This window comes from Pinus tabuliformis, chromosome 7, assembly GCF_031772625.1.
Source record: "Pinus tabuliformis cultivar Carrire ecotype Pingquan chromosome 7, CPIR1, whole genome shotgun sequence".
Lineage (NCBI taxonomy): Eukaryota > Viridiplantae > Streptophyta > Pinopsida > Pinales > Pinaceae > Pinus > Pinus tabuliformis.
The window spans coordinates 1,944,749,557-1,944,763,499 of NC_142293.1; the positions used below are offsets into that span (position 1 = coordinate 1,944,749,557).

The window sequence follows — 13,943 nt, forward strand, 5'->3', positions numbered from 1 at the left end:
AATAAATTAGCTCAGTTGACCAAATAGAACAGGAAATCCAATCGCAAGGAATATATTTTTTGCCCATATAAGAACCATGACAAGAGTCACTAGGCTTGTAGTCACCATAATCATCTCTACCTTTGCAATGCCATATGCATTTGATATCTCGACCGTGCTCTTAAAACAATCACATACCAAGACACACATTATCATTAGAACCCAGTTGATGACAAGAATGTAGATCTGACCCATGAACCGTCGGGATGTGTGAATTATTTTCAATCTGGGAAAGCATCCTAGGGCCATGGACATTTTAATAGATGAAATTGTTGCTGAGATCATTGCCTGGCTTGCAATCATGGCAACAACACTAGCTATCACGAAGACTGGCAAGATGAAACCATCTGGAATTGAAGCAGAGAATACGTTCTCCACCACAGAGGGATGCTTCATAAGATATGCAACTTGATCCATGTAAGCCAATAGTAGGCATGGGAATACTACACATGTGAAGGCTATCTGGATGGATCTTACTGAGAAGTGACCCAAATCAGCAAACATAGCTTCAGCTCCTATTATGCATAACACGCAACCTCCTAGGGACATCCATGCTTTGATAGTGTTCCTCTTGAACAAGTAATAGATATAAACAGGATTGAATGCCCTTAAAATTGTCATGCCATGTTAAATAATATTGTAAAGTAAAATAGAACCAATAGAGAAAAACCATATCATGAGTGCCAGAGAAAATATCATGCCTACTTTGCTTGTACCAAACTGTTTTATGCTGAACAAGATCACCAGGAATATGATTGAGACAATGACCACTGTTTTCAACTTTAGTATTTTGTCAAATATTAAGAAATGCGAAACATAATATATATGTTAAAGAAGAAACATATTATATATCTTCAAGGAGAAACATATAATGGTAATGCAAAGTTTTAAAAGGTATGTGATCCTTAGGCTTATTGGAGAGTATATAAAAAATTTCACACCTTTTTATGAGATATGGGAGGAAAACATGTTAAAGATTTTTAATAAATATAAAATTTCCAAAATGATGCTAGTTACGTGTGATTCTTTTTTCATTGTTTGTGATTATGAAAAATGAAACTCAATGTTTTTTCATTAGTGCACACATATTTCATTATACAATTGCATATAGAAAAATCATTCCAGAGCCGATAACAATAAAAGTGAAGAATTTATGGTCCAACGTTATATTTAAGGGAGATGTTTGAGGATGACTTTTGAATTTTGTTTTTCATTTTAAGACATTTGGAGCAAATATTAGGAAGGACTTTGAGAAAGGATTGTCCTTGATTTTCGAAAATGGAGTTGTTCCTTTCCAGCCATATGCCCCAAGTGACCATCAAAGGGAGAGCTCATATGTTTTTTGGATGTTTTCTTTATAGCCATTTTTTTACACATATCCATAGAGTCCCCATGCCATTGATGTGAATTACTTGTTCGGTTTTTTTTAACCAAAATTTTTAACCAAACAAGAAAAATTAAAAAAATGCCTCAAGATCAAAGACTGAAACAAAGACCTATTGACATACCTTTTAAAGTATGGAAAGAACTTGTAAAATCATATGAGAAGTTGGATGCACAAAGAAAAGCCGGCAATGAGAGCATTCAGGTATTGAATTTTTCATTAAATATTATTTAGAATGTATTAATACTTATAAGTATCTTAGACATGTATTTGTGTGAAAATAAATTGAATTGGTTTATGTTTAAGGACAATGCATCCAAGGCGAGGTTAACCAAGACAAAATTCACTCATCGTAGTGGCCAGAAAGGTTTAAAAGCACTGATAACAACCTTTGTAAGTATATTAAACATGTGATATTTTTTTAATAAATTTTGTACTAGAAGAAAGTCATTGTTATCTAATTTCTCCCTATTTACTAATTGATAGGAACTAAAATATGGAAGACCTCCAAATCATTTGGAAAAGGAGGTGCTGCAGCAAAAGAGATGGGTTGAATTTGTTGTTTGGATGGACTCTATGGTATGTAATCTTAGTTGGATTTCCAATATACTTTTAAACCATATTGTCATTTTGTTTTTAGTACTATTAGATATTATATCTTACCTCATTTTATGGTTAACATTGTATAACAAAAACATGCGTTGTGTTATGTAATTAATACTAACATGTAATATTGATTTTTTTTGTCAGAATGCTATAGGTAATGATTGCCAAGACGATGATCCAAATTATGTTCAACATATATCAGGAGATGATGAGGATGAGGATGATGGTGGTGAAGGAGGAGATGATGATGATCGTTGCGGTGTTGGTGATGATGTGGATCAGAGTAATGAGGATGGTCAAGATGATCATGAGGATGATCTTGGTGGTGGTAGCTAGGCATGCACATGCATTGTTTTTTATGAAGAAATTATTGTGTAGAATGACATTGTTATGTTTAGATGGATGTTGTGAATTTACCCTATATCAATGAGACATTTTGATTTTGTAATCATACGATGAGTTTGATTTATGTATGTTGTTAATTTATCGTAGAATAACGATATTCATGAAATATTTTGATTTGTTAATCATATTTGAATTTTACTTGTTTTGATTAAAAATAATACTGATTTTATTAGTATTATGTTGCTATTTTATACATGTTTTGAAAATTGTTAATGACACATTGTTATTTTTTTGGATGGATGTTGTCAATTTCTCTTAAATTTCTTTACAAATGATTTTGAATTGTGATATCTGCTTTAATGATATTTAGAAACTATCATATATTTCACTATGAATCTATAAAGGGGGTCATATATGTAAAGAAAAATACACTTTATATAAGAAGTCAAATGCGGATGTAACCATGGATGCAAAATTGAAAGTAAAATTGGATGTTAAACTAGGAATTAATACAAAATGCAAACAATTGACATACAAAGTGTTTTAAATTAGAAGTGAAAAATTGTGCAATAGTTGACACAAAGAAGGGAACAAAACATGGCATACAAAAGGATATCAAATTGGGCAAAAACAAGGACACATAAATGGGCACCAAATTAGATGCAAAAAAAGACAACAACTAGATGTAAAATAAGATGCAAAGTTGAGCGTTAAAAAGAAGCAAAAAACGTTATAAATTAATATGCCAAATGATGATGCAAATAATGGTGCAAATTTGGGATGCAAACTTGGGTGCAAAAAAGGAAAAAAAAAAAGATGTAAGAAAAGACATAAAACAAGATGCAAAATGGCGCTGAAAAAAGGTGAAACCAAGGATGCCATATTGGATGTAAAAAATGATTCCTAATCACATGCAAATTTAGGCTCGAACTCAAACACAAAATTATATGCAAATGTTGACACAAAATGAGGCAAAAAAAGATGCAAATTTGGATGGTGAAAACGATGTAAAACTAGACACGAAAAAAATGCAAAATTGGATGAAAAAGTCTGTGTAAATAATGGTGCAACATTGGACACAAGTAGACACAAAAAAATGGTGCAAAAAGGGGCATAAAATAGCTTAAAATTGGATGCAAAACTTGGTGCAAAAACAAATACAAAAGTAGACGTAAAAAATGGCTCTAAATTGAATGTACCATTAGACACAAAATAAGATGCAAAGGTGGACACAACACATGACTCAACATAAGATGCAAATATAAATGCAAATTTGGATGCTCAAAATGATGTAACATTAGATGCAAGAGATGGTGTTAAAAATGATGCAAAATTGGATGAAACAAATGACGCAAAATATGGTGCAAAATGAGATGGGAAAAATGGAGACAAATCAAATGTAAATGTGGATGTAAATAATGGTCCAAAAAAAGATGCAAAAATGGGCACAAAAATGGATGAAAAATTTGGTGCTAAATCAAATTCAACACATGGTGCAAAGATAGGCACCAAAGCTGGTGCAAAAATAGAAGCAAAAACTAGTATAAGACTAGATACAAAACCTGGCGTAAGACTAGATGCAAAAACTGACACAAAATGGATGCATAAAAAGACGTTAAATTGGATTCAAAATATAATGTAAACTTGATGCAAATGATGGTGCAAAAATGGAAGCAAAGAATGACACAAAATTGGAAGCAAAAGAGAATGAAAAATAGATGCAAAAAATGACACAAAACTAGAAGCAAAATTTGTCATAAAATAAGATGCAAATCTTGGTTCAAAATTTGACGCAAAAAATGATGCATAGTTTGGTGTAAAAAATGATGCAAAATCTAGCGTGAAAAAGGATGCAAAATCAGGTGCAAAAAAGGACGCTTTAAAAATTGTATAATAGAGCCAGATTTAGCGCCAGGTTGCTCATCACAATTACAAAAAAAATGCACTAAAATCTGGCGTTAAATCCGGCGCAAATCGCTGGTTTTGTTATAGTGGTGGGAGGCAGATCTGTAGCTGCAGTATTTGAAGCAGCCTTATGAGCCTTCTGTTGAGCCTCAACCTTGCACTCACTTAGCTATCTTCCCAACAGCTTTTTCCCATTCACTTCTTCCTTTTTCCATCTTTTCCTCCATTAACTTGTTCAAATTATTGCATTACATGTCTTTTTATCATGGTTTGTTAACTATGCTAATGTGTGACTGTTTGATTAGAATTTTGGAACATATACAACAATTCCGCAGCTGTTCAGAGATTCCGCAGCCTTTTTGTTGTTTGATATACTCCACGTGTCTTCTCAAGGAATGGTCCACATGGGCATGTTGGGATGGATGTACACATGGATCGTATGCTATTGGTTGAGCCAAACCAGTCACGTATGCCCTTGGTCAACGCAGGTGTTCCCTCGGTCAAACGGTCAAGTTCTAAACGGTGGCATGGGAGCCGTGAGCAGTTGGGACACGGAACCGTAGCTGGCACTTCCTCCACGCCACGAGGACAGCAAAAGACAGGATCCAAACATAGATTTACTGCCCATGATGACCGTTTCCCTCAAAAGTGCACGGAGTTGCCTGCGTGTTGCTGCACAAGTTAATTAGTTAAGACTGCGTGTTGCTGCGTAGTTAATAAGTTAGGCTGTAGTTGCTTAGTTCACGCAGAGGGTAGTTTGCCTCTGCGCTTATAAATAAAGCGTGTGTCAACGCTTATAGATTAGCTTTTGGAATATTGTAATTGCTGCGCTGATTTTGTTATCAAAACTCTGTTTTAGAAGGCTGTTTCTACAACAATTTTTCACTGTATTTTGACATGCTGGTTTTATAAAAAGAATACTGTTTCTGTTCACCTTTTCGTAGCTGATCTTTTAGTTGGTTGCGTGGATGGAGGGCCCCCATCTATGACAGCCCGTGTACATAGTGTTTGATTTCATTTTCCTGCCTTCAGCAATTTTTATTTCTTTTCATCATGTATAATAGTGTACCATTTGATTTCATGTCATTTCATTTCCAGCATTTATTTTAAACTGATCAGTATTGTTTTCTGCAGGTTTTAACCCGGGATTGTTTGTCTTTGTGTATTTGCTTTATCCCTGATGGTATTTTTAGTTGTCATATTCATAGTTGCTGCCTTTACTCTGTTTTTCTAGCTTAATTTCTAGTTTTGTTTCTCAAACTGTATGCTAACACATTGATGGTCTCCTTATTATAAGTTGTTTATCTTTAAGAGATCAGAATACTAATGAATTACAGTTTGCTTTGAGTAGCTTTTGGCTTATATCACTAACTCTTTCTTCACTTGTTACACATAACAATGTATGTTGGAAGCAGAATGCTGGAGAAAGGCACAGTGGTGTTATAATTTGTCATTTAGAGCTTTATCACTTTTTAGACTTATCTCTAACTACTTCCTAATCGTGTTTTACATAGTACCATATGTTGGAAGCAGAGAGTTAGGAAGAGATGAACATTATCATTGGTTTTTAAAGTGATTTTCTTACCTTTTTATTTGCAGCAGCATGAGTAGTGACTAGTGCCATTAGAAAGTGGTTCTTTGCTTTCAGTTCATTTCAAGTTATTTATTTCTTTCAATCTCTTTCTTTGCAAAGTTTAGAAGGTAGTTAGAAAACACCAGCAACACACACTCACTCATTTAGAAATCACCTTACACACACTATCACTCATCTGTTTATAAAATCATCACTCCATCTTAGGAAGTTAAATTGACACAAACAACACCCCCAAACGACAAAAAGATCTAAGAGGTTGCTTAAGTACATATAGTACACCTTCACTTCATCAGCTTACGAGCTCCTGGTTGACAATTTATGATAGCAATTTAGACAACACTAAATTGACTAAACACCTTCAAAGATTGATCAACACTTTCCTTCCTTTCATTTCCAGATTTAAGTTCATCCTCCACCTTTTGACGGTAATCCCTGATCCTTTTCGCATTCTTCTCATTTCTCTTTGCTTTTTCTTTCTGCTCAATCCGCCATGATGCTCTCCTAGCACCAATAACATTATTATATCCCGCAGAAAAAAGTTTCTTTCTTCTACAGACAGCTCTAGATCCAATTTGGCAACATCCTTCATTGACTACACCATCTCATCGTAATGCTCGGCCTGCTCGACTAACTTGGCCCTGAAAACATGGCTCTCCCTCACAGTTCAACGTCGGCTAACACCCCTCTAATAGTGGGAATTGGCACGGTAGATGGTTCATTGACCATCCGCCATGGAGCCACCGGCCTCAAACTTTGGCGGCTTGTTCCAATTATGCTCCCCTGTTTTGCCTTTTAGATAGAGTACGGGCGCGTTTGATTGTTCATTTTGCTTGTAGTAACGCGGAAACCCTACCTGAATTGAATTGGCCGTTCATAGTCCTCAACGGCCTGACTTTGAGTGAAAGACTGCAGCCTTGAATTGGTTACCCATAGTCATCGATGCCCTGAATTTGAGTGATTTATCGATAGAATGCCCTGTTAAAATCATTCCAATCGGAACTGAAAGGATGCAAAGTTATTGATACTGGGAGAAAATTTAGAGGTGTGAAAATGGCAGTGGAGGAATCGATGGAGCTCAAATTTCGACTGTTCGATGGCACTGATATCGACCCCAACAAATACGTCCCTGCCACCACCGTTGCTTCTCTTAAGGAAAGGCTAATTGCTCCAATAGCGTCATTCCATTGCATGTCGTTGTCCAACCTACTTTGACAGAGAAGCTTGCAGATCCTCACAAGGAGAGCAGATGCAGATGCACAATTCTATAAAGTTTCATCATAGCGTTTGTTTTGATCCAGGAAATTTATATTGCATGTGCCATGATGGAGCCTTATCAAAGCGCAACTGGTGTTATAAATGCAGACTTATCTGGGAAAAGCTTCCGAAATTTCAGATTCGATTCGTCTTTCATTCTGCGACTGATCGATGGGATGCCCATTTCCGGGTAACAATTTAACACTAGTTATTTATTGGGTTCCCCTCATATCCTGCAACAACAGCCAGAGTTCGTGCATGATGCATCGCCTGGTTCGTGCATGATGCATCGCCTGGTGAAGATATAAGGAGGAAATTATCCCGAACGTAATGCCAAGTGATCACTGAATTTTCGGGATCTATTCAGCCAACGCAGCTACAGGGATGCGGAGCGCCGATTAACACTCCTCAGTGCTCGTTGACAGCCAGGTAAAACGCTAAAACTACGCATTAACTCCAGAAGCAATAACTTTAAGGTCGGTTGAATAAATGTAAGGCTTGGCGATAAGATTCATCGCATGTGTGGGAAACAGTGCAGCAATTTAGCTCCATCTTGTTGCATGTATAACACGTCAGTAGCATGGGCTCGGATGTGTAATCTTGCAAATCAAAACAGAGTATTATGAAACAGTGGAGGCAGAGTCTAGTTGCAATTGTGAATCTTGTTGTGATATGCTTGTCGTTGTTTAGCACTGTTGGATAATTTTTTGTTCATATGTTTGATATATGCCGTGGAATGGAAACGGCCTGCAAGGCAAACAAACATGAAGAATGTTACTCTGTTCTGGTGAATACAATGGATAGTAAAGTCGTGTAGGCCGAGCCATGAAAAGTGTTGTATAAGATTCGAGTTTTTATAGGAGGCCGAGCGCCGATTTTCAGAAAGACAAAGGCTGAACTATTCCAAAATCCATCCTATTTAAAAACGCTGTTTGGTTTTTCAAAGTTTTTATTAGAGGCAGAGCGCTGTTCGATTTGAGGCCGAGCCATTTGAGAATGCACCATTTATTTTTAAAAGAGATTGTATATACATAGGCCGAGTGCACTGATTGTTTTAATGACTGTATATACATAGGCCGAGTGCAGCAGAAGCATATATCCACTGGAGGAAAATCCTTGAACACATATTCTGGACATTGGTAGGAAGGTCTTTTATCATTGACATTTTTTTCATGATTTTCGTATTTTTATTTAAAAAAAAAAAAAAAAAACAACGTTATAGTTTATTTTAGTTATAGTTTAATTTTAGAATTTTTCTTTATTAGGTTTTAATAAAAAAAATAAAATTTATAGGAGGCCGAGCGCCGTTATAGTTTATTTTAGTTATAGTTTAATTTTAGAATTTTTCTTTATTAGGTTGTAATAAAAAAAAAAAAATTGATTTTACAACTTGAAAAAATCTCAAATAACAAATTAAAAATTTATGTTTTTTTAATTTGTTGTCTAAAAAAATCTAAAGCAATAAATAAAATAAAATAAAAATTTATGTTTTCATTCATTTTAATATTTTCTTTTTAAAATTTGTTGTTTAAAAAAAAATTAAAAAAATAAATAAATAAATAAATAAAATAAAAAAAAATAAAATAAAAAAAAAAGTTCACAAAATTCACACAGCTTTGAAAATAAAAAATGGAATACATGGAAACAAATTTCAAAAATCGATTTATCAAACATTGGAGGATTCTTGTTGGCATTAACTCCTCACATCTTTCTGTTAAATGCTTTTATGTGACATACTAATATGCAGAACATAACAGATATTTCTCATGTCAATCTTTTTGCCGAGCACATTTCAGAAGTTATCTGACAGGGAGTATTATTTTTCAGGGTTGTTTTTAAGAATGGATTGAAATTGATATCATGAATTGAGTTACTTTCAACACTTTGATTTTTCTTAAATCTGTTTTATTTGGTATGAAATTTTTGCGTAAGAATCATGAAGGAAATGTGCAATTCTTCTTGAACAAACTTATGTTTTCTTTCTGCCAAGTTTTTTTACAGGTTACAGGATAACAAAGTGATCATTAAGGAGATTGCATTGTGACGACAATTATTCTTCCAAAGACTGAATTCATGAAAAATTCTGAAGACAAATCCATCTCCACAACCACTACCTTGCATCTCCCTTTCTGAAAAAGATTTTGAATTCCACCAATTGTAAGCATGACATTTCCATATCCATTTTTCACAACAAGAGTTCTTATTCATACACCATGCATTTCCATTCCTTACAAGCTTATTGCCATTTTCCTTGTCATTACCATTCCCCTTCATTTCCGCCAATAAAACCCTGCTTGAGTCAAAGTCCTAGAGTCTAAGTATCATTGAAAAACACCTAGAGGCTTGCATACCTTAATGGCAAGTACTCTTGCCAATGAACAATGGGAGTACATTAATATCCCTTGTTCGTTGGATCTTGTAGGTGACTCGACCACGACAAATTTATTCGTACCTACAAAGATGTGTTAGGCATCCTGACTCCCATTGGAATCAATGGTGGGAGCTATTGTGTTGGCTAGGGGCATTCATTAACGGCCACTAAGTCAACAACTTCTTGCTATGTTTGAAATCGACACATTTAATCACATAGTAAGATTTGTGCCATCGAGCGTTGAAGACTTGAAGACCCATATTTTGTAGCAGATGAAGCCAATTTCCTTTCATTGGTTTTCAGTTTGTCATCACTTGAGGACATGTCAATAAATAAGGCTGGGGGGGAAATGTAACTTCTATATTTTGTATACCTTCCAAGCCTTATACATTTTCAGCCGCATTTAGCAGCAGATTCCAAACATTCAGCAGAAGATCCAACAATAGATTCAACAACAGATGCAGCAACAATAAAAGATTCACTTTTTCGATTTCATCCACCATTTTCACAACCAAGTAAAGATGACTATGAACAACTCTCATCCATTTTTGGAAGGGTAAGTTAAGGTATGATATTTTCTAACTTTTAACCATTAAATTCCTTGAAAAGTTAGAATAATAATTTTTGGAAAAACTTCACTTCCTTTCCTCATTTCACATAACTGCCCAAACCATCCGTTTAAGGGGAAGGATACATTTACATACATACTATGTCACATTCATATAACATCCATATTCATATATCACATTCTAAAACCCACTTACCTTCAAAATATATTCACTATTACATGAGCATGCAAATGGCTTTGTCTAAAGTATTTAAAAGTTAATTGGATGCCAACAGAATCATGGTTGTTACACAAGAACCAACCATGATGCATTCCAACAAAAATACTTTGCAATAAAAAGTAATATGCAAAGATCATACGTTGAATGCAAAAAAAAAAAAATGGTTGAAACACAAGAACCAACCAAGTTGTAGTTCATCAAAATAATGCTTTGCAAAAGTTAAGTAAATGATATCATGCAGAGTTTAAGCCAAAGCTCAAGTACCAAAAAGTAATGTAATAGATTGCATGAGGACATGCAATACCTTCAGTTTGGGGGTATGTTGGGCTTCAAAATTTTCCTTATTTTCACTTCATTATTCACCAATATATTCACATTTTACCTTCATGTCACCTCCATTCCACCTTCACATCATTACATTTACCTCATTATTGGGTTATAACTATGCTTTTCCAAAGTTTATTAATTCTTAACATTTTAAAGTGGATTTATGGTTAAACTTTAGAAAATAATATGCTTATACTTATACCTAACAATTTGAATGAGTTTGTTGACATGTGTAGGTACAAAGGAAGCTTCCAGGGCATCTTTATGTGGCTTTGAATGATCAAATTCGAATTTGATAAGATAAGCCTCATGGAAAAGATCATGATCTCATGGAGAAGATCATGGACCTCATGGAGGAGATCATGGAGGATAGGGTTATGTGTCTAGATGGTTGAGAAATGTATGGAACTAAAGAGAGATTAGTGGATCATCATTATGAGTTTGTTATCTCATCCTATTGTATAAATAGGAGTACCTCCTCCATTCCAAGGGGAGGACTCTTAGAGCATGTATCCAACTTATGATGGAATAGAATAAAGCTTTATTTTACATAAATTTCCATTTTGTAGTTTTAGATATAAGTTGTCTTAGTGTAGTAAATGGAATAATTTGTCACTTTGTTCTTAGGAGAATTGAGCTCACTCTAAAAGGATGAAAGAAACATTTTATTTCATAATAGATCTTATTTCATTTAATTGCTTAGATGTTTGAGGATTTGATTGATGAATGAGTTTTAAATCTTATCAGCATATGAGGGGATAACCAAGGGTCTAAGTTAGGCTCTCTCTCCATTTGATTTGTATGATAATTGAAATTCATTCTTTTGCTTTTATGTTTCAAGTCATTTCATTTCTTATGCTTATGAATGAATCTTAGTTTAGTTTGGATTAGTATATGAGGGGACAATCAAGAGACTAAGTTATTCTTTCTCTCTCTTTGAATCTGAACAACAATTAAAGTTCATTCTCTTGTATTCATTTCAAATTTCTGGTTTTATGTAATCAATGATTTCTCTATGATACTATAGGGAAGGACAACCAGGACCTCCTTAATTAGGAGCCTCTTCCCTTACATATTATATTGAATCGTAAATAATTTAGTTAGACATAGAGTTAGTTCCCTACTCCTGCATATATTTTGTTGGCACCATCACAAGCTTACGAGTTTCCCTGGTTGATAATTTAATGAAAGCAATTTAAGCAAATAAATTGCCCAACAACGCGTGGTAACTCAATATACCATTTTGTTGCATTGCCAGTGAGGGTGTGGGGAAAAAGACGTAACCGAACACTATCATCCACCATAGAGTTTGAAACACACTAGAGATGGTAGGTGGTGATATGGGTGCCCAGATCCTTCCCTTGATTTCCATCAAACTTTGGGATGTCCTTTGGTATCTTATGTGGGATCGGGGCCATTGTAAGTTGTGATAGATGGGGTCATTTTTCAGCTTGTATAAGTCGGGTATATCCAACATTGCCAAGATAGGCAGAGAGTTAGGTTCCCTCGACTCAGAGCATGGTGATGATGGATGACTTGAGGAGCTTTGCGCTCCTCCCATTGTTTGGTTCCCCATAGTGTACATGGGTTGTGTGGTGTAGTAGTTGCTTTATGGTATGGTGTTGTAGAGTGGATTTCCATGAGGATTTTGATACTGGGGGTATGAAATTGCCCCCAGTATAAGCGGTGCCCCCTTGACTCACTTGAGTATGTGAGTAGGGTGCCCCCATGGACTGGTTGGGAACCCCTTGTGGATTCCTACCTGACACAGAACTAACCATTTGGATTTTATTGATAGAGGGAATGCTCATATCAATGAGCGACTGACCATGCATTCCTGAGAATGGAGGAGGAACTGTTACATTCCTTACCAACATGTATATATTGGGAACCCCCCCAGGTATATGAATTTGGGGGTTTGAACTGTACATTGGTGGCCGACCATATTGTTGGTAAATGGGAACCACGCCCATAGTGCCGCATTGAGTGTTATAGGTAGCACTGTATGTGGAACTTGTCGAAGGTATACAGTGTGGCACCATAGGAGTGGAACTTGGAATCTGCCGGGTTCCACTTATAGAGGATGTCATGTGAGTTGTTGTACCTGGGACAAACAGGATAGTGGGATTAACCATTACCAGTGTTGTGATGATTGTTGACTGGGAAAGTGGTAAAGGACCAACAGTGTCCCTAAAGTTCCACAACCTGTGAGTCGTTGACTGGATAGATGGAAATGTTCCACCTACTGAACCAGGAAGTACAGGTACCACGGGAGCTGAGATAGGTTCCAACAGACTTGTGAGTGGAGTGTTAAAGGGAGGAAGAAATCCTTCCGTAAAGAAATCCTCCAGCAAACTTGAATCATTGGTTGTCCACACAGATCCCGTGTGAGATCTAGGAGACTGATCCCTCGAAGATGAGGAATCTGGTTCAGTGGAACTCGGCAGATCTTCCACAATGAGTGGAGGAAGTCCTAACAAGCGTCTGGAGTGACAACAAGAGCTGGATGTATCCATGGTTGTTGTGGGGAAAAGTATCCGATGCGGATGACACTAACCCTTTCTAAAGGTGACAGTCTTTAGCAACAACTGAATGATAAAGTTTTCATGTTCCACTTTATGAAAATGCAGAGAGAATGGAAAGAGGGTCAACCAACCTGGTGTCTTGCGCTTAGTCGATCCTTGTCCTTCTCTCTTTGTATCCTGCTCCCAGCTCTTTGCTCTCCAAGCCGATCCAGCTACACACAGAACCTGCACAACAAAAGAGAGCAAACTACAAGATACAAGCACTCATAATTGAGGCATGGATTAGGTTGCATCAAATATACATGTAAACGCAAAGCATCTATGTAAAACAAGTATATAGGAGAACATGCAAACTTTATTGATAGAAAGTAACAGGGTTCCAGAGGAAGTTACAACCAATGATGTTGGCTCCAATCCAGCAGCACCTCCTCGGCAGCAAGAACTCTCCTCTTCACCTCTAGTAAAACAATCACCCAATAATCCTGGCGGTATACCAACAACACTTCCTTGCTTATACAAAATTCCAGCCTCCCTAGACCTCATAGAAGAGCTCTATATATAGGGTAGAAGAAGAAAGGATGAGTCAGCTTGAGACTGACATGAAGCTGCCTTGTGTCCTCTCCCTCTTCAGTTAATCTTCAGTTCCTGTGTCCACTTGGAGATCCTTGCTTACACATGGTGATCAAGTACCTCTTACTCATCACAGGGCGAATCTCATGAACCAAGTGTCAGTTTGGAAGCTTCCTGGGCAATTGACACCTTGCAGGATGACTGTGCCACTTGGCCAATCTCGCCCAGCGCAGGT

The 13,943-nt window shown here is 36.2% G+C and overlaps 1 protein-coding gene across 1 annotated transcript; it reads left to right on the top strand.

Annotated features, from left to right (window-relative positions):
* Window positions 1-1,697: 1,697 nt before the first annotated feature.
* On the top strand, window positions 1,698-2,549 carry LOC149256254 (uncharacterized). The gene is made up of 3 exons (XM_089457395.1): window positions 1,698-1,816; window positions 1,910-2,002; window positions 2,174-2,549. The coding sequence occupies exons 1-3, from the start codon at window positions 1,721-1,723 to the stop codon at window positions 2,363-2,365; spliced, it is 381 nt and encodes a 126-aa protein (XP_089313521.1). The 5' UTR covers window positions 1,698-1,720; the 3' UTR covers window positions 2,366-2,549.
* The last annotated feature ends 11,394 nt before the right edge of the window (window positions 2,550-13,943 follow it).